General features: G+C 43.1%; 1 protein-coding gene across 6 annotated transcripts in view; it reads right to left on the bottom strand.

Annotated features, from left to right (window-relative positions):
- Positions 1-16,471: 16,471 nt before the first annotated feature.
- EPB41L1 (erythrocyte membrane protein band 4.1 like 1) overlaps positions 16,472-19,226 on the bottom strand; it is a 595,815-nt gene continuing 593,060 nt past the window's right edge. For all 6 annotated transcript variants that reach the window (XM_085619170.1, XM_085619173.1, XM_085619172.1 and 3 more), the window contains one exon: positions 16,472-18,736. In XM_085619170.1, coding sequence (XP_085475296.1) covers positions 18,728-18,736 — 9 coding nt within the window. In that variant the 3' untranslated portion in view covers positions 16,472-18,727. The remainder of the gene's footprint in view (positions 18,737-19,226) is intronic.

Raw genomic sequence — 19,226 nt, 5'->3', positions numbered from 1 at the left:
CCAGTCAATTACACTATGTTACTCTGTGCCACTTCCCTCTAGGCCACTCTACTCCCCTCCTCGCCACTCCACTCTACACCACTCCACTATATGACATTCCACTCGACGACACTCCACTCTATGACGCTCTACAACACTCTACTCTACAACACTGTATTGTGCGCCACTCCAGTTTGACACTCTACACAACTCCATGATACTCTAAGACGCTCCACTCTACGACACTCCACTACACTTCACATCATTCTATAACACTCCATGACACTCTATACCACTCCACTCTATGCCACTCCACTCTATGACACTTTACTCTACGCTATGGCACTCCACTCTATGGTACTCCACTCCATTCTATGGCACCTTACTCCACTCCACTCTAAGACACTTTACTCCACTCTACGCCCCTTCACTCTACTCTAAGCCACTCCAATGTATTCCACTCTACTCCACTCCACTCTACACCACTCTACTCTACGCTGCTTCACTCTAGGCAACTCTACTCCATTCTAGGCACAATGCACAATATGGCTCCAGGTGCTTGGTTTAGAAAATATTTAATTTGCTTTTGGCCACGCCACCAATAAGAGAAACATTCTGAATATGTGTCAATAGTCAAAATATTTCTACAGACACCACCCCCCATCTAATTTCACCATGGATGCCCACTCCTGCCCATCCTCTGCCACTACTCACTATGCCCTCTTCTCTGGTAATACTAATTATGACCACTAGACTTTAACTCCTTTCTCTGTTTCTTTTGCCACTTTTGTCAACTCTCACTCTCCATTTCTAATGTCCTTTCTCTCCAGTTACATGTGCTATTTTTACTCTCCCTTTCCATCCATTCTCAGTTATCGCTACCTTTTACCTTTGCTCTTTTCAATCTCCACTCTAACCCTCACAAGCCCTCTCTCCCCCGATCCCCCGGGTCTTTTATCAATTGAGCTGCCCCATCTTTTTCCAGGCACCCAATCAGCATACACTGGAAGAGGATGAATGCAGATAGTTCTAAGCATTAAATTACCACTTCACCATATCAGGCACTCTGTGGCAACAGTCTGTACTCCCTGACCTTTGCAATCATGCAATCATCTTCTCCAGACTTTTGCAGTTTTTTAAACCTACAAAGTCTCAAAGTAATAATAAGGCGCCAACATCGTTGCTATACAAAAAAACATGGGATGGACATACTTTGTTTAAGTTAAGAAATATATGTGTGTATATCTTTGTTCAGTTGAACATACAGGTGTGATCTCATAATTCAAGTGCTGCTGTACAACCTAACCTTTTGCTCCTCGCTTTGCATGTGCACAGGGCACTGACCGATTGCCTTGTTATCGACCTACAGGTGCTCTCTGAACAACTACAAAGCATAGCATATGATTTTCTTCTCTGACATTTTGGTGTTGGCACAAATGGCCATTCTGCATTATTTTCACATTGGGAGCTTCGTGCAATAACCACACAACACATCGTTGATTTAGTGCAAAAGGCCATTTATTAGGACAGGGTTGCAACAGTTACTGAACTTATTAACATTAGCAACAACCTCAAACTTCCTAAATATGACATCACTATAATAGTCCCATTCCTACCCGCATCATCAAACCTCACGCCACTTTCCAATCCAAACCCTGATGTCATGCTTCATTCTTCCCCCTGCCACTCCTTGATCTTGCTACACATACCCAGTCACTCCCCCTCAGTTGCTCTGCCAAACATCCTTGAATAAAGATCTTTTCATCCCTCTCACCTTCTTCGGTCACCTGTGCTCCCCCCAAGGGATGGGTATGCCTGCATGTGACTCACCACCCCCAAAATACCGCCTACACTCTGCAACTTGACCTAAATTGGCAACACACTGTCAAAAAACCTCCCCAACATAGCCTCAAATATGAAGAGTGGGTGCAATAAAATTAGCCCTCCCAGTGGTGCGTAGGACACAGGAAGAAGCCAAACACACTCTCCCTGACACCTTTATAACCCCCTAATCACCCCACCCTTCCCCTTAAGTAGCCTATTCCTCCGTGTACCGTGCCTGACATGCACAAAGCACCCCGGGGGAAGACTAGCCCGCGACGGTCACTTCCCCTGGGGGGCAACTTTCCGCAGGCTTGTGTGGAGTTGCTAGGTGGACCCATGTCCTGACCCTCCGAGGTTTAGCTGGGTAAATGATTCAATCTAATGTGGCTTTCATGTACTGCCTGTAGACAGTTGGAACATGACACAGAGGCGCAGTAACAGCAAGAGGAAAGGACATTGGCAACTCTGGCTCCTGGCCATGCAGAGACCCTCAGTCGCTGATGGCTTGGCGTGTCTGGTTCCAGGTGTTGCAGCAGGTGTTTCTCTGCCCGTGTGGCATATGTGTACGACTAACGACTAGCACTGCCACTTCCGTGGTGCCATGCTGTTCACCTCCAAAATAGTAACACTACCTGTTGGAGGGACTGAAAGAGTCACTGTTCCTAAAAATAGGTGCCAGTTGGGCCCACTGGTGCACATTAACAACTGTTTTGCATTCAACCGTTGTGAAAAAGGGCCACTTTGTATATTTATTTCAAGCGGGAGACCTTTAAACTTGTTTTTGGAGGTTAACTGAGCACCCATCTTTTAGACATTCTTCTGGCCTTCCCCCTAACAGGCTACTTGTAATCAGCTTTAAAATCTATATTTGCCTCTACAGCAAAGGGATCTAGCCCAGGGAATCTGATGAAGGGAAGTATGAAGGCTGAGCATGGTGGGCACTCTCCTTGTCACTACAATTGCATCCAAGTAACCATAATGTAAAAAAACACATATAAGGGGTAACGTGTGGTATGTTCCTATCTTGCTAAATTGTATTCTAGAGACATTCACAAACCACTTTGCCTTTGGCCTCACGGTTTATGATGCCCCTATGTTTCTTGGGAATGGCTAAATTGGGCAGTAACTTCAAAGATGAATGATGCCTTTCCTTGTAATAAAATTGTGGGCAGTAGCAATTTTTGGGACTGATAGGAATGGCAGTGCTTTTTAAGTATTTATTCATTTTCAAAGTGAGCTGATGAATGTGCCTATGCCCTGGATGAACATTTTGGTGAGTAATGCTGCAACCAATTATTTGTTAATGGCAAGACATTAATCTTCAAAACAAGCTAGAAAGTTTCCTCATTCTGAATTTCCGCCACGGAGTCAAAGCTCATTGATTTTTAGGTAAAGAACGTCTCAGCCCATCTTGTATGACAGATAATAAATAAATAAAATGCAACTGAGAAAAGAAACTACCCACAGGATGGGGCAAGTAATCTGCTCAAATTAAGGAAAAGCTACTGTCCATCCATGATGGAACCAATGGTTTGGTTCCTAGTGAAGGGGGACCTCTGCCGCATTGTGAGGACTTTGTCCCAATAACTTCAGTAGGAGCTGAATTATACAATCCTTCATTTATAGAGACCTAATCTTCCCTGATGACAGGGTGAACACCTACTAGTTTTACTGAGGTATCATTTTCAGAGACTATTCCACACTATGTATCCCATGGTCTGGTGAACAAGGTTTACTAGTTCCTAAAGTTAACCCCAGGGAGTTAGATATGGGAAGATCCTATTTGAAGCAATCAGATGTTACACACTAGAGAGTGGGGAAGGAAACAAGTCCTTTTGTTTATATTACCCTCACACACCCTAGTGGTGTCATGCTTCATCATCGGGTCACCCTGACGTCTAGAATTCAGGGTGGTCTCAACCGTATTACAGGGAGTTCTTGGTGAGATATGGCCAGGGGTAGTTAAAGATAAAAAATCTGCAGACAGATCCCAGTATCCCTTTATTTGTGGAACTGTCAGGGATATTAAAATCCAAAATGAGGGGGGGGGGGGGTCACTGGGAGATTTATGGTCCTATGACCCTAGTGCCAACATGTTTCAGTCCTTGTATAGCCAAAACGGTCCTGGGCTTTCTTCAGGGCAAGAAGAACGCAATCTCCTCCCTGGTTGTAGGCGGAAAGGGGAGTCCCTATCCTGTTTTAAATGTAAGGGCAGGTAGCTGCTCCTTAGAGACAATCAATAGATCAATGTATTTTTGTTTTTATTTCTTTACTCCATCTGTAAGTAAAAGAAATATAGGAGACCATAGAGTAACATATTTGTGTCATGAGCTCCACACTTCCCATGTGTGATGTGCAAATGGAACACCCATGCTTTCAGTCTGGTAGGGTGTGAGGATGACATCACTCAACATACCAGCTTGGCATGCGTCTTTTGTACTATATAAAACTACCACACACAACACAGTGGTATATATAGTGTTGTGGCGAAAACCTTCACATTCTGTCATAGTTCACACTATTGTGCGTGTGTAGTCACATAAAAGAAACACGCTGCTGTCACTCTCATCAAACTATAATATATTGCTATCAATCGCCGTTATTTTCACACTCAATCCCGTCATGCAACACTCTCTCTCTTACCCCTCTTTGGGAGAGAACATGAATCACTGGGGACTCCGGTATGTGTGGGGAGCCCTTTAGTCACACACTGTTATGTCCATATGTCGCCCAAATATGTAAAAAAACGCATGGTGGGAGATAAAAACAAACACATAAACACATCGTGAATTTTAAGCTAAAAAAAGCTGTATTCTGGCGGTGGTTCAAAGAGTACCTGAATCAATGAATCTCGCTATTTATTTCCAGCTACTCAAGGGTCCTGCCCAGTGATGCCACCTATTTGGTCAGAGTCACCGGGCTTGCGCCCAAGGGTCGGACTAATTCAGCTTAAATGGCCGGTGATTTTCCGGGCGCGCTGAGGTAAAGTCCTGCCCCCTGTGAGGTGCAGCCAGAAGGGCACTTTGCCCCGGAAGAGGGAATGACGTGGCATCGTGGGTAGTATGGGAACTGTAGTTCCCAGGCATGTGTGTTACACCAAAATCGGGTCTATTCTTTATAGTATATTCCATGGGAATTTAAAAACATTTTGAGAAGATTTTTATACAAATGAAGGAGCCTAATAACGTAAACTGAGCGCTCCTAAAAAGGATAGTAACATATATTCAACGTATATTTTATTATTATAAATCGGGTCATGCACGCAATTGAAATCGGCCCAAATTAATTAGTATGGGCCGTGAGTACTACCAAACAGCATCTTGACTGATGCTTGGGGATGAACGTGCTCCTATTATGTTTTTCAATGTGAGTGAGTATATAGATACTAAAGGGACACTGTATGTGTCGTGCTTGTTAATCTCCCAGTTAACGCAGTGCATCATGGTCAATATTATACATATGGCCGCATGTGGACTTGTAGTAAAGACAGTGTGCTTACACATACTAAGATTGTATGATGGGAATATCATTATGTATTGTCTGGTGAGTAAGAGTGGAACATTACTCACTTTTATCCATCGAGTGTTTAACAATCAAAATTTAGATAACCAAAGATAAGGTTATAGTGAACGTGAATTTAGTCTTCGGTTGAAAGGACACCAGTCCGTGAGACTAAATAGAATAGTTATGCTGTGTTAAGAGGAGTAGGAGCCAAGTATTGCAGAGTCCTTCATTGATTCAACTGGTTCCATGGGATGGAATCATTAGGCCCATTTTCGTGGGTCTTCAGACGATATACCCAACGTTGCTAACGCTCTAGTAGTCTCTTAGTCAGGCTGCCAGTGCTATTTATTTTTTCAATAATGGTCCACTTCAAATCTGTGTCACTGTGGCCTTTCTCAAGGCAATGGGCTGTGAGTTTGGTCGCTGATACTGCCCGCCTGATGGTACTGCGATGCTCGCTTATTCATACTTTTATTGTTCCCAGCTCAAGCCACAACTATACTTCACCATGACTAGAAACAGCAAATCAGTCTCATTCCTAGACATTAACCTGACAGCAAGGGGTGGCACACTGGTCAGCTTTTTATATACAAAACCTACAGACAAAAACAGTCTGTTGCATTTTGACAGTGCTCATCCACGTTCCTTGAAGGAAAACCTGCCTTTAGGGCAGTTCCTTAGGATATGTAGAAATTGCGCAGACCTGACCGAATATAAGAAAGAGGCTGAAGTACTGACATCTAAACTGCAACAAAAAGCTTATCCAAAGAGAATCACTGACAGGGCAAAGGAAAGGTCACGCAACACACCAAGACAGGCCCTGTTAGAAACAAATCTGAGACCGGAGACAAACATATTAATATGTGTTACCACGTATAATTCCTCCTCCAATGAAGTGAAGAAAATCATAAATAGGAAATTGCCAATTTTAACATCTAACAAACTCGCTTTTGATAGACCCATGTTCTCCTTCAGAAGGAACAAAAGTCTGAGGGACACGTTGGTACGTACAAACACACATAGACCTAAAAACACCAACCAACTTACATTGTGGAACCAACCTCCAGTCATGGGCCATTACCCATGTAACTGAACACACTAAACACATTGATTTAGGATTGACGTACCCGTGGGAACAGCGGTCACACACAAATTGTAACAGCGACAATGTTGTGTACTTGATTAGGTGTCCATGCCAATTGATGTACATTGGAATGACCAGCAGAAAAATAAAAGTACGAATAAATGAGCATCGCAGTACCATCAGGCAGGAAGTAACAGCGACCAAACTCACAGCCCATTACCTTGAGAAAGGCCACAGTGACACAGATTTGAAGTGGACCATTATTGAAAAAATAAATGGCACTGGCAGCCTGACTAAGAGACTAAGAGACTACTAGATCATGACCAACGTTGGCTATATCATCTGAAGACCCACGAAAATGGGCTTAATGATTCCATCCCATGGAACCAGTTGAATCAATGAAGGGCTCTGCAATATTTGGCTCCTACTCCTCTTAACACAGCATAACTATTCTATTTAGTCTCACGGACCGGTGTCCTTTCAACCGAAGACTAAATTCACGTTCACTATAACCTTATCTTTGGTTATCTTAATTCTGATTGTTAAACACTCGACGGATAAAAGTGAGTAATGTTCCACTCTTCCTCACCAGACAATACATGATGATATTCCCATCATACAATCTTAGCATATATAAGCACACTGTCTTTACTACAAGTCCACGTGCTGCCATATGTAGAGTATTGACCATGATGCACTGCGTTAACTGGGAGATTAACAAGCATGACACATACAGTGTCCCTTTAGTATCTAGATACTCACTCACATTGGAAAACATAATAGGAACACGTTCATCCCCAAGCATCAGTCAAGATGCTGTTTGGTAGTACTCATGGCCCATTCTTATTAATTTTGGCAGATTTCATTTGCGTGCATGACCCGAGTTATAATAATAAAATATAACGTTGAATATATGTTAATATCCTTTTTAGGAGGCTTCTTCATTTGTATAAAAATCTTCTCAAAAAGTTTTTTAATTCCCAGGGAACATTCTATAAAGCATAAACCCGAATTTGGTGTAACACCCACACCTGGGAACTACAGTTCCCATATTACCCACGGTGCCATGTCATTCCCACTTCCAGGGAAAAGCGCCATTCCGGCTGCACCTCGCAGGGGGGCGGGACTTTACCTCAGCGCGCCCGGAGAATCACCTGCCATTTAAGCTGAATTTGTCTGAGCCTCGGGGTGAAAGCCCGGGGACTCGGACCAAAGAGGTGGAATCAAGGGGCAGGTCCCTTGTTGGCCTAAGTAGCCAGAAATAAATAGCGAGAATCATCGATTCAGGTACGCTTTGAACCACCGCCATAATACAACTTTTTGAGCTTAAAATTCAGGATGTGTTTCTGTGTTTGTTTTTATCTCCCACCATGTGTTTTTTTACATATTTGCGTGACATATGGGCATAACAGTGTGTGACTAAAGGGCTCCCCACACATACCGGAGTCCCCAGTGATTCATGTTCTCTCCCAAAGAGGGGTAAGAGAGAGAGTGTTGCATGACAGGATTGAGTGTGAAAATAACGGCGATTGATAGCAGTATTGTATAGTTTGATGAGAGTGACAGCAGCGTGTTTCTTTTATGTGACTACACACGCACAATAGTGTTAACTATGACAGAATACGAATGTTTTTGCCACAACACTATATATACCACTGAGTTCTGTTTGGTAGTTTTATATAGTACAAAAGACGCATACTAAGCAGGTATGTTGAGTGATGTCATCCTCACACCCTACCAGACTGAAAGCATGGGTGTTCCATTAGCACATCACACATGGGAAGTGTGGAGCTCATGACACAAATATGTTACTCTATGATCTCCTATATTTCTTTTACTTACAGATGAAGTAAAGAAATGAAAACAAAGATACATTGATCTATTGCTTGTCTCCAAGGAGCAGCTACCTGCCCTTACATTTAAAGCAGGATAGGGACTCCCCTTTCTGCCTATATCCAGGGAGGAGATTGCGTTGTTCTTGCCCTGAAGAAAGTCCAGGACGTTTTGGCCATACAAGGACTGAAACATGTTGGCACTAGAGTCATAGGACCATAAAACTCCCAGTGAACCCCCATTTTGGATTTTAATATCCCTGACAGTTCCACAAATAAAGGGATACTGGGATCTGTCTGCGGATTTTTAATCTTTAACTCCCCCTGGCCATATGTCAGCAAGAGCTCCCTGGAATACGGTTGAGCCCACCCTGACTTCTAGGTGTCAGGGTGACCCGATGATGAAGCATGACACCACTAGAGTGTGTGAGGGTAATATAAACAAAAGGACTTGTTTCCTTCCCCACTCTCTAGTGTGTAACATCTGATTGCTTCAAATAGGATCTTCCCATATCTAACTCACTGGGCTTAAGTTTAGGAACTCGTGAACCTTGTTTACCAGACCATGGCATACTTAGTGTGGAACAGTCTCTGAAAATTATACCTCAGTAAAACTAGTAAGTGTTCACCCTGTCAGCAGGGAAGATTAGGTCTCTATAAATGAAGGATTGTATGGTTCAGCTCCTACTGAAGTTATTTGGACAATGTCCTCACAATGCGGCAGAGGCCCCCCTTCACTAGGAACCAAACCATTGGTTCCATCATGGATTGACAGTAACTTTTCCTTAATTTGAGCAGATTACTTGCCCCATGCTGAGGGTAGTTTCTTTTTTCAGTTGCATTTTATTTATTTATTATCCCCACTCTGTAGTGTGTAACATCTGATTGCTTCAAATAGGATCTTCCCATATCTAACTCACCGGAGTTAACTTTAGGAACTCATGAACCTTATTCACCAGACCATGGGATACTTAGTGTGGAATAGTGTCTAACATGGGAGGACGTACTCCCACAAGAGATTGCCTCTCGGCCCTCACGACACAGGGGCAGGCCTCTTTTCCTGCTGCCATAGTTTTTTCCGAATTTTCAGAGAACCTACAGATCCACCAATTTCATATGAAATGCCAATTACTGTGGCACATAATCCACTGATTAGACAAAAGTTTTGTAAGCAGGCTTAAAAAAAGTGTTTTAGTCTTGGAAATGTGCCTGCATTTGAACTATTCTGTACAGAATGAAATTGAATTCCATGAACTGGGAAATCCTTGCTGAAGAAATACTATATATAAACAATGTGACATGGAATGAGACTGATTTTCAGAAATTGGAATATCTTTACTGAAGGAAAGACAATTGGAGAATAATGAAGAATTTAAAGGCCAGAAAATTCAATTTATTGATAAAATTGTGACTTTTTTGGGCGTGCCTCCACATGTTCTAAATTCAGTTTAATCTGGAGCTTCAGGGCAGGCATAGGTACTTTGAAAACTGCACCCAGGCTGAGCCAGCATCTCCTAAATTACCCAGGTTGCTGTTGTTGTAGATGATATATGTGTAACATGATGAAGTGACTACCCATAACTGGTGGAGCACCACCAGAACACGCCTGATGGTGAAGTGTGCGGCAATTGGCGAAACTCTGTAAACTATTAAGACACAGAAGTGAATTTGTGAGTGCAGTTGTAGCTTGACATCACAAAGTTATGGTACAAGCACTATTGTGACATTCCAATTTTAATTGTTCTGTTTATGCCAGAGACACATTTAGCAGTCAGAGAAATAAAAAAGATAGATGGACAAATCGGTACCACACATTTATTTCACTTTTATTGGATACAAGACCAGTGAACACACACGCATACATCACCAAGCACTGAGAGGGAAAGGGAAGCTGAAGGGAACAGAAGGAGGCAGGGTTGTGACGGGAGCAGGGGAGGAGAGAGTGAAGGGACGACGTGGCATTGCATTTGGCTGGTAAGGTGCAATTTTATAGTTCTTAATACTCATGCAATCTCAGACTGGCATCTGATGTAAGCTGCAGGTTGTTAACAATCTTCCCTGACACTCTCTGGCATTCTCTTCAGACCCCAACATCTGGCCTCAAACACACACACACACAGACACACACACACATCTCTTAACTTAGAACATGTCACTTTTCGAAAGCCAGCTAGGTGAGAATAGGGGAGTGGAGCATGGGGACCAACTCAAACACATGTCAAGCTTTCTGGCTAGATACAGATTTTTCATCTGCATTGTTAAGGGACAGCGGCAGAGCATCCAAAGCACAACCCATACACATCTGATTTACTAGTCTCCACAAACGTGGCCCAGGAAAGAAGCATCCTTCACAATAAAGATGGAAGAGGTACAATTCATTTCCGGGAGTCTCTTTCTGATTAACAACAGTCAGGCATCAAAATGAAGAAAACTTCCCTCCAGATGAGCTGCCCTGTCTAGAATGTATCACAAAAAGATTGCGGTGGTTGTGTATGCCTCAGTCCTGTAAAGTGCACCGCACTCTATCGAGTAAGTGCAAATTCCACAGCGTTTGAGTACTTACTAATTTTGCTACAAGGGTATTCAGGAAGCTGTCTCTGCCTTAGTGATCTTTGAGGTTTTTACATTGATCGTGGTTGGTCCCATGCTCCACTCCCTTTATATAGTGCGTCAGCGAAACCAAGACACCAGCACAATCTGATCATAGCGCCCTTTCCTAGAACAAGTCTATTATATAGTTCTGAAGATCTTCTCTTTTATAACATCACAGTTGATTTGGCTGAGAAGTGTTCAGTGGAGCGATCAGGGCCTGCATGCCCATGCCCCTCCGTGCAAATCCTCGCCAGATGCTCCACCTTTGATAGCAACCATCCAAGTCAATATGTTAACCTGGCCAAGGGAGATAGAGGATTCAATCCGTGATAAAGTTCTGTTGATTTTGAGAGAATGAAGTCTGTTGTCTATGTTTTCTTTTGAGAAGGGAAAATGTTACTAGGAATGCCACAGTCAGTCGACACATAATTTAAAAACATCATACACACCAGCACAAGGACTTATTGAGTATCATGATTTTTCTGGCTTTTTTTGGTTATTTTTTTGTTATATATAATATACATAACTCTGAAGCGCATCCATAAAGAAGAATCCCTAGAGGCCGCCTTATCTTACACGTGAAGAAACCATATTCATATCAGCCATGTTTATGTTACCCAGAGCTACTCCCAAATTACCTTCAATGGAAGGAGAGACACAGACTGACAAAAAGAAAGAACTGAAAGATATATACGTCAATACTAGGTCAAAGGAAAATTGTGTTGAAGCTAATAACACAGGTCCCTGAAAAAGGATTTTGGGTAAAAATGAAAACAAATTGTTACGATATGTTACTTTACAATATGTCAGATTAAGGTTTGTTACACATAATTATTTTCTACTTCACAGTGGCATTCCAAACTATCCAGCCTCACTGAAGATACACCAACATTTCCAGCAATAGAATGATGAGTTTGTCCATGTCTGAAACGATACCTTCACTAATAGGAATCAAAATCTGAAAGTGAGAAGAGATGGCTGTGTTGATTATGTTTATAAATATTAAAGGCTGAGCGTTTAGGGCACCTGAACTTAATGCAAATTGCTGGATTGGACTACTGTACAACTCTATACAGAAACACACCCTGTGTTGGATTATTACAGATGAGGTGCAGGCCACATCCTGGGGAATCCCTGGAGACTAGATCAAGGACTTCTGCCTAGCCACTGCTCCTGGAATCTACAGCCACAATTAATGTGCTATCCTCTGGTCCCCATCAGATAAACATATGGGAATTACATCCCTAAAAACTGTGATCACTCTGATCACTCAAGTTACAATAACATATATTTTATAAACTAGTCTGTGTAGTAGCTTTTCCCTTCATTATGTTGTTCTAACAATAGATTACCAACAGATGCGTCAACCTCGCCGTACTACGTGTCCATCTGACCCCCAGGATGTAGCAAAAAATAATAACCCTGATTAAGTTGTGCACTGGCTTAATTCGCATTTCCATGTTAATTTTGGGATCTCTGAGTCAATAATCATTGTTCGTAGTGTAAGCTGGGTGGGTGTGGACAGCAAAAGATGGGCGAGGAACTGCGTGGTAGGAAATTTCAGCCAATCTTCATTCGTGGCACATGTTCTGGCCGTCTAATCTTCACTGAGGTTAATTGACCCACCTGGCATTGTAGCCCTCCCCATGAGAATGTCACCCACCTAGATACCAGGTATGGCAGACGCAGGGTTCTCGTAGTAGTAATTGCTCAGTACCCTGGCAGTCTCCATCCCGAGCCTTTCGAATAGATTTGCCCCTTTGAGCAGTCTTGAGTTGTGCGTCTGACTGGGGACCATTGATTCACCTCCATCAGTCGCCATGCCCTCTACCCCTCTAGCAGCCATCTCGCTCAGAACCTCAAGGACCTGAAGCCGCTGGCATGGAATATTGTGGGGTTATTAGCAAAGTTCACCGATCCCAACTGGGTTCAGTTTGCTAAATCCTATCAGATCAGTTGCTTTTAGGAATCATGGGAGGTGAGGAGCACCTTCTTTTTTGGAAGGTTACAAGACCTACTTTTCCCCCACAGTGCCCTCCATGGCCAGGAGGGCCAGAGTTGGACTGATTTCTTTTGTAGCAGTGGAACTGAGTGAGCATGTATCGGATTTGTACTGGGAAGCGCAGATGTTGTAGGGGCTAAAGATATCGGTGCCAGGTATCCTCCCCATAGTACTAGTTAACTTCTATAATGCAAGGGCTGGGCCTGATGGGGTTTCCAGCCTTCATCGTATAAAATGGCCCTGAACTCCCTGATGGAGTCTTGCACCGGGAGGGAGATATTTATGTAAGTGGGGGATCTTAACTGCCACTTATGTGGAAGCCATTTAGCGTCTGACGTCTTTAAACCCAAATGCATGCTGTTGAAGGGGCTCCATTTCGCACACTCCCAGGAGGGCCTAGAACTTGGTGCTTATTTAAACTCCCATAATCTGGTGTTTGCACTAGAAAAACTAGTTAACTCATTCAATCCTCTCATGTTTCCAATATTCAAGGGGAGGGGATGTATGTCAATTATTGACTTTATTTTTGTTTCTCTGCCCCTGTTTCCGTACATCTCCAATTTTAACATCATTTACAGCACATTCAGTGATCACAATCCCTTGTTCCTAGCCATCGACCGGTTTATTGCTGGTTTTAGAGCACAGTGGGGATTCATAGGGGGTTTCCTATTGTTGATCAGGCGGAAGACTGAAATGGACTCAGGTAAACCAATCACAATGCTGCTGTCATAGTGACGTGACAGCAGTGTCGTGATTGGCTTAAGGGAACCTGTGTGCTTCCTGCTTCCATCCCGGGACTCGTCGGGAGGGAAGTGGGGAATAGACGTGACCAGCCAAAGAGGTAAGTAATTTTGTTTTCTAAACCCTATCACCCCTCTTCCATGCCACCATCCCGATCCATGCCAGCCACCACTGGTTAATCGCACAAAATTGTGGGCTCTACTTTTTGCACTAGGGGTAGACCTGATCACATTGGCTCTTTTAGCCGACCTACACTCTGATTCCTCCGCATCGGTGCACTTTTTGCAAGGCGCTGCCCGGACCTGGTCCTTTCCCACTAAATTCTTGCGCCCTTTCTGTTCACCGTATACAGTATTGGGCTTGAGCAAGCTCTCCATTTGGCTCAGGCAGACTGCCCGAGGTTAAGAGCGAGATTGCTTCCTGTATTGTTATATGCCGATGATGCAGTTCTCATGGCCCGTACAACCAAGGGGTTGCAGCTACTTTTGGATGTTTGTTGCCTTCATGGGGAGTCTGGATCTGGCAGTAAATTTTACCAAATCTTATGTCATGGTTGTTGGCCCGCAGTCTACCAATTCTAAAACCTTTAAAGTGGCAAATCACACCTTGGGAAAAGGCCTAGCCTTTCCCTTATTAGGGGTACTATATGACATGAAGAATAACTGGAAGACACTGATCGAGGGAAGGAAATCCGAGCTTGTTGAATCCACCAGGGCAGTGGCTAGTTTTGCACATAGGTTGGGTTTTTGGTCACAGAGTGTCCTAGTGAAGATTTACCTGGCCAAATGTGTATCCCAGATCCAATATGGCAGTGAGGTTTGGGGGTAGGCGAAGAATGATAAAATACAGGCAGAAGATCATCAATTTGTAAGACGACTTGTGCAGGTCCCGCACTAGAGTAGACCTATACACCGGCCTTCTCAGTTCACGAGGAGCTTGGAATAAGTTATCTAGCTGACACAGCTGCCCTTGGCCCACGGCTGTGTTGGGTTAAGGTCTGGACCAGAGAGGATCTTAAACTTAACAGACTGATTCTCTCGAAATATCTGTCCCTTGACTTTGCACATCGAATCCCCTGGATAGCTTATGTGTAGGCAGCTTTTGCCTCTCTAGGGAGAGATAATTTTTATTCTGATCACCACTCGCTGGTACCCCAAGAATTGAAAAGTGTAAAGGTGCTGGTCCTTGAGCTGGCTTTGTTAACCAGGGAACAGGCTGAGCTGCTGAAACCCTTGGTGAGGGGATACAAGCTTTTAAAGACTGTTCAGGGTATGGAGCATTACTTAATAAAGGTACCCAACATTATGATAGGTTTTTATTGGCCAAATTCAGATTTAACACCATCTCCTGGCCTTACCTATTGGATGGGTAAACCCTGGTCTTAGGTTGCCCTGCGGTTGTGACAATAGGTCTCTGCAGAACGCTTTACATTTTGTAATGTTTTGCAACTATTTTAGAAGGCCTAGAAGCAGATTTTAGCACCACCATTGAAATCCTTGAACTTCATTCAAGTACATCCTGCTCTCATTTACCTGCAGATGCTCCCCAATGAATATGTTCTATTTGCTGTTTCCTGTCTTTTAAGAGCAGGACTGAATTCCATGCGATCGAGACCTGACTGGTCATTGTATTGCTGAATACAGGATGCTTCTTATTCGTTTTTACTGTTATCTGGCTTTTAAAATATATGTATTTTACGCTCATTTGTTATGTAAGTATGATTTTATGTAATGTTCTCTGTGCTCTTTGATGGCTGTTGTTGTCAACCGAATAAAGATTTTATGATGATGGGATGAAAATGGACCTTTCTAAAGGGTGAACATTTACCATTTTTACTGAGACATCATTTTGGGGATGAAATACTGCCCTCCTTGTATATGAATATATATTATATCAGTACACATTATTGTAGTGAGAGGCAAAAGATTAGTATAAATAGCTATAGGCTGCTGAACAGTCTTGGTTGCATGACCACTATGTAACATTGAAAGAATATGCTTTTCTTAAGGAGAATCAGTACTATAAATTCACATCGGTAGCTGGAGCAGCATCCACACAGTGTATCAGATGATGCACAAGAGCTCAGAAAGCCCTCTGTTCAAGACTGCTCATCACCAAAGCTCAGGTGACTTCTTTGTGTACAACCCTACACCGCAGTAGTGCAAACACAATCTTTGTATGCAATTCTCTACACCAGGATTCTCAAATGAGCAGCTTCGGAGCTACTGGTAGCTCTCCAGCTATCTGGAAAGCTCTCCTCTGTGCAGTCCAGCCTACTAAATTAGAAGCCTATGTTTGCTTGAATTGATGTATGTATGGAAAGCATGTGTTCGGGTTGAAAATGTATGTAATTTCCGAACTCATAAGCTGGTCTTTGCAAATAATGGATTTCCAAAATAGATAGGCTGATATTTGAGTGATAAATCATGCAATATTACTAATATTATAACCTTTGTGTCAGGGGCATTGCAGCTGTCGTGTTACCCAGGTAAAAGCATTCCAAACTGAAAAATATTTTTTGCATTACTGCTAGCTACCCTGCCTGATGCACCGAGGTGATCACTGCTTGTAATCTTGCATAGGTGGCCTCCACTGTAATCATGTCTGCCATGGTCACCATCACAACACTAATATTCGTAGTCAAACACTACAATTAGTAGCTCAGGAGGGTTTTCATTTAACATAGTTATTTCTTAATACAGAAAAGGTTGGAGATCCCTGCTCTACACTGCCAGGGAGCCTAGATGGCTCTTTATACACCCTTGTGCCCCTGCCAGGTGAGATCTGATGGCTCTCCATGCCCAAGGTCCACATTAGGGAAGATTTCAGGTATTTATCGCCGCACAAAATATTCACCAAGGGAACAGGCATCACAAAAGAAACGCAGATGCATCAACCAAATCGGAAACGTTAACCACTTGTACCATGTTTCTAATCAGTGCTTCGTAGGACTCATTTACATTCTTAAATAGATATCTTTGTTTACAAATATGGAACTCTGCATTTCTGGGTCACCAGAACTGAATACAGACCACTTGATTGGATTACTATATAATGCTGTAGACTGACACACTCCGTTGTAGATCGGAGCAGATGTGGTGAAAACCACTTCTTAGGGAACCCCAGCCACAATTCATTTGCTAATGTCGCCCCCACTATCAGATGAACTAGTGGAATTTAAATGACTAAAAACATTGATTGTTAAAATTCCACAACATATATTTATGGAACTTGCCCATAAAATGTCGGTAGGGTAGTCTACCTTCACCACCTTGTTGTCGGCAGTGCTTCTTGACAGACATATCAACCTGATCTACCATGTCACCACCTTGCCCAAAAGTTATTCCATACAGAAATAGTACTGATTGAGTACGACCAACGAGTTTGACCTGGACACTGCACACTTACCTGTCTGTTCATCAGGCTATCTCTCACAGCCATGTAACCAGATAAGTACAGAGATCTGCCGCTGTGTGATATCATCCTCTCAGTGCCAGGGAACACCACACAGGTGTACAGACTGCCCGTTGAATTATTTCAGCTCTATGTCCCAGGAGGGTGTTAAATATAGAGAGCCACAATAATGTGGGACAAGCCAGTCTGTGCCACAAATTCTACCCTACTTTGTATATACACCTACGAAGTTCTGAGATCAATGTGGACATGCATCATACAGAATTACAGATGCACAGTATTGTGGAATCAATCTGTTTGTTCGAGCCATGCTAGTAAGACACTGTGGCGATAACAGTGATGCTAGATCAACCTGGAACTTTGATGGTTGCAATACGGTGTAAAGCTCTACTCTTGTGTATGACTTGCCTTTTCACACCCGGACATATCCCCAGGTAGATACTCATAGACGAAATGTCTTGCATTATTAATCTATTCCTCTCTAGCATTCTGCCATGCAGGCACAGTGCACGGTGACAGGAATCCTTGATTGAAATGCAGAGGCATAATCCAATGGGTGTGTAGTTGTGTGTTGGTGTGTGCGCAAGAAGTGAGTTGCTTTTTAAAGCAGACTACCACAAAGACTCAAAATGGACGTTTCCATCCTGTTACACATAGGTCTTATGCATTTAAATTAGGAGGCTAAATTTAATGTGGGAACTGCAAGCTTCGATCAGGCATTCTGCCAGGTAAGAAAAGGGACCCCCCCCCACACCAAACAAATGTGACCAGCATGACCGTGCCCAGCATTCTTCTCTAAAGACAGAACACTTTCTTATTTGTCTTCAGTGCGTTAACATTCAGATGCAATGAGTCCAACATAGTGTACGACTAACCTTTTTCTCAAAGACATGATATCATAGGGTCCATTGTATTATGGTACCCAGCTGTAACTTTAAGGCTTAATATATTGGTGAAAAAAATATATTTTCTTTACATAGGCTACTGGCAAGCAAGTTGCAATGCATGAGATGCGCTTGATGTTTAAACTGTTTTTTCAGACCATCTGTTCCAAATCCTCAACACATTCTTCTTGAATCTTCCTCCCTTCAAGTGCAATGATTAGTGACTTGATGACCTCATTAGTGAAACTAACCTAGTCTGCCCTCTACCCAGGAAAATAATAGGGAATTATTGGAAGTGGGAGAGATGGATGGTTGGCCTTTGCATTTCAAAGTAGATTCTCTCTCTCTCTCTCTCTCTCTCTCTCTCTCTCTCTCTCTCTCTCTCTCTCTCTCACACACACACACACACACACATACATGACAACCACCATCTGTTCCTCACGATACATTTCTTAATAGCCTGTGGCCAGCTCCAATGCGGCATGCAAAGTGTTACTCCGTGCGGCAGGGTGGGTAGCTTATGTGACCCACAATAAGGTAATGCTGTTGTGTGAAGGTCTGTCCTCTCACTCAAATGCTGAACAGGGGTCGAACAGGCAATGCCGGAATGGGGTACGGGTGTTCCTTTCGCATGAGTTTTTTCTCTCAAAAAGATTGCGACCTCAACTTTGCAGCATCTTTGCAAGGTCACATTTTTTGATCCCAAGAAATAGTAAAACGTTTTAATTCTTTTTGTCTCTCTGTCGACGAGGGAGTCCTGGCGGTCAGTGTGTCTGGATATTCTCATGGAGGAATGTAGCACGGTTGTGGACGCCTTGGCTCTTCACAAAGTTGGGGTTTGAGTCACGACACCAACTTCTCAGTGCGGAGGTCAAGAGTCCTGGAAAAGGCAGAAACAGAGAGTGACGAGTACAACAAGGAGTCAATAAGTTTGCATTCAGAGAGAAAGAGCAAGAGAGAGAAACTGAGAGAGCGCGGTGTGCCTGTGTGAGTGAGTGTGTGTGTGGCGTAACACAGGCCCCGCAGCCCCCGTGGTGCGGGGTGGCCCCAAGCTCCAGGGGGCCCCCTCAGCACTGCACGCTGCACTCTGGCCAGAGAGCTCCGTGCAGGGAGGCCCCCTCAATTTTCATTACGCGCAAGAGTATATTCGGATAACAAGGCCTTTCTTTACAAGTTTTTGGAACTTTTTAAGGAACAGCAGTTGGGTTTTGAAATCAAATGTTTTGAAACAAAATAGAGCAAATGTGATTATTGGATGTAGTGTAGACATATTACCACTTTGTTTCACTTCAGTTCCATATCCTTATGACATGAGGCCTATAAATCCATGTAACAAACATTTTGCAGCTTCCTAGATAATTTAAATACAT

The sequence above is a fragment of the Triturus cristatus genome, chromosome 7, assembly GCF_964204655.1.
Source record: "Triturus cristatus chromosome 7, aTriCri1.1, whole genome shotgun sequence".
NCBI lineage: Eukaryota > Metazoa > Chordata > Amphibia > Caudata > Salamandridae > Triturus > Triturus cristatus.
Note: the sequence above shows the minus strand (reverse complement) of the source record. Positions and strands in the feature narration are given on the sequence as shown.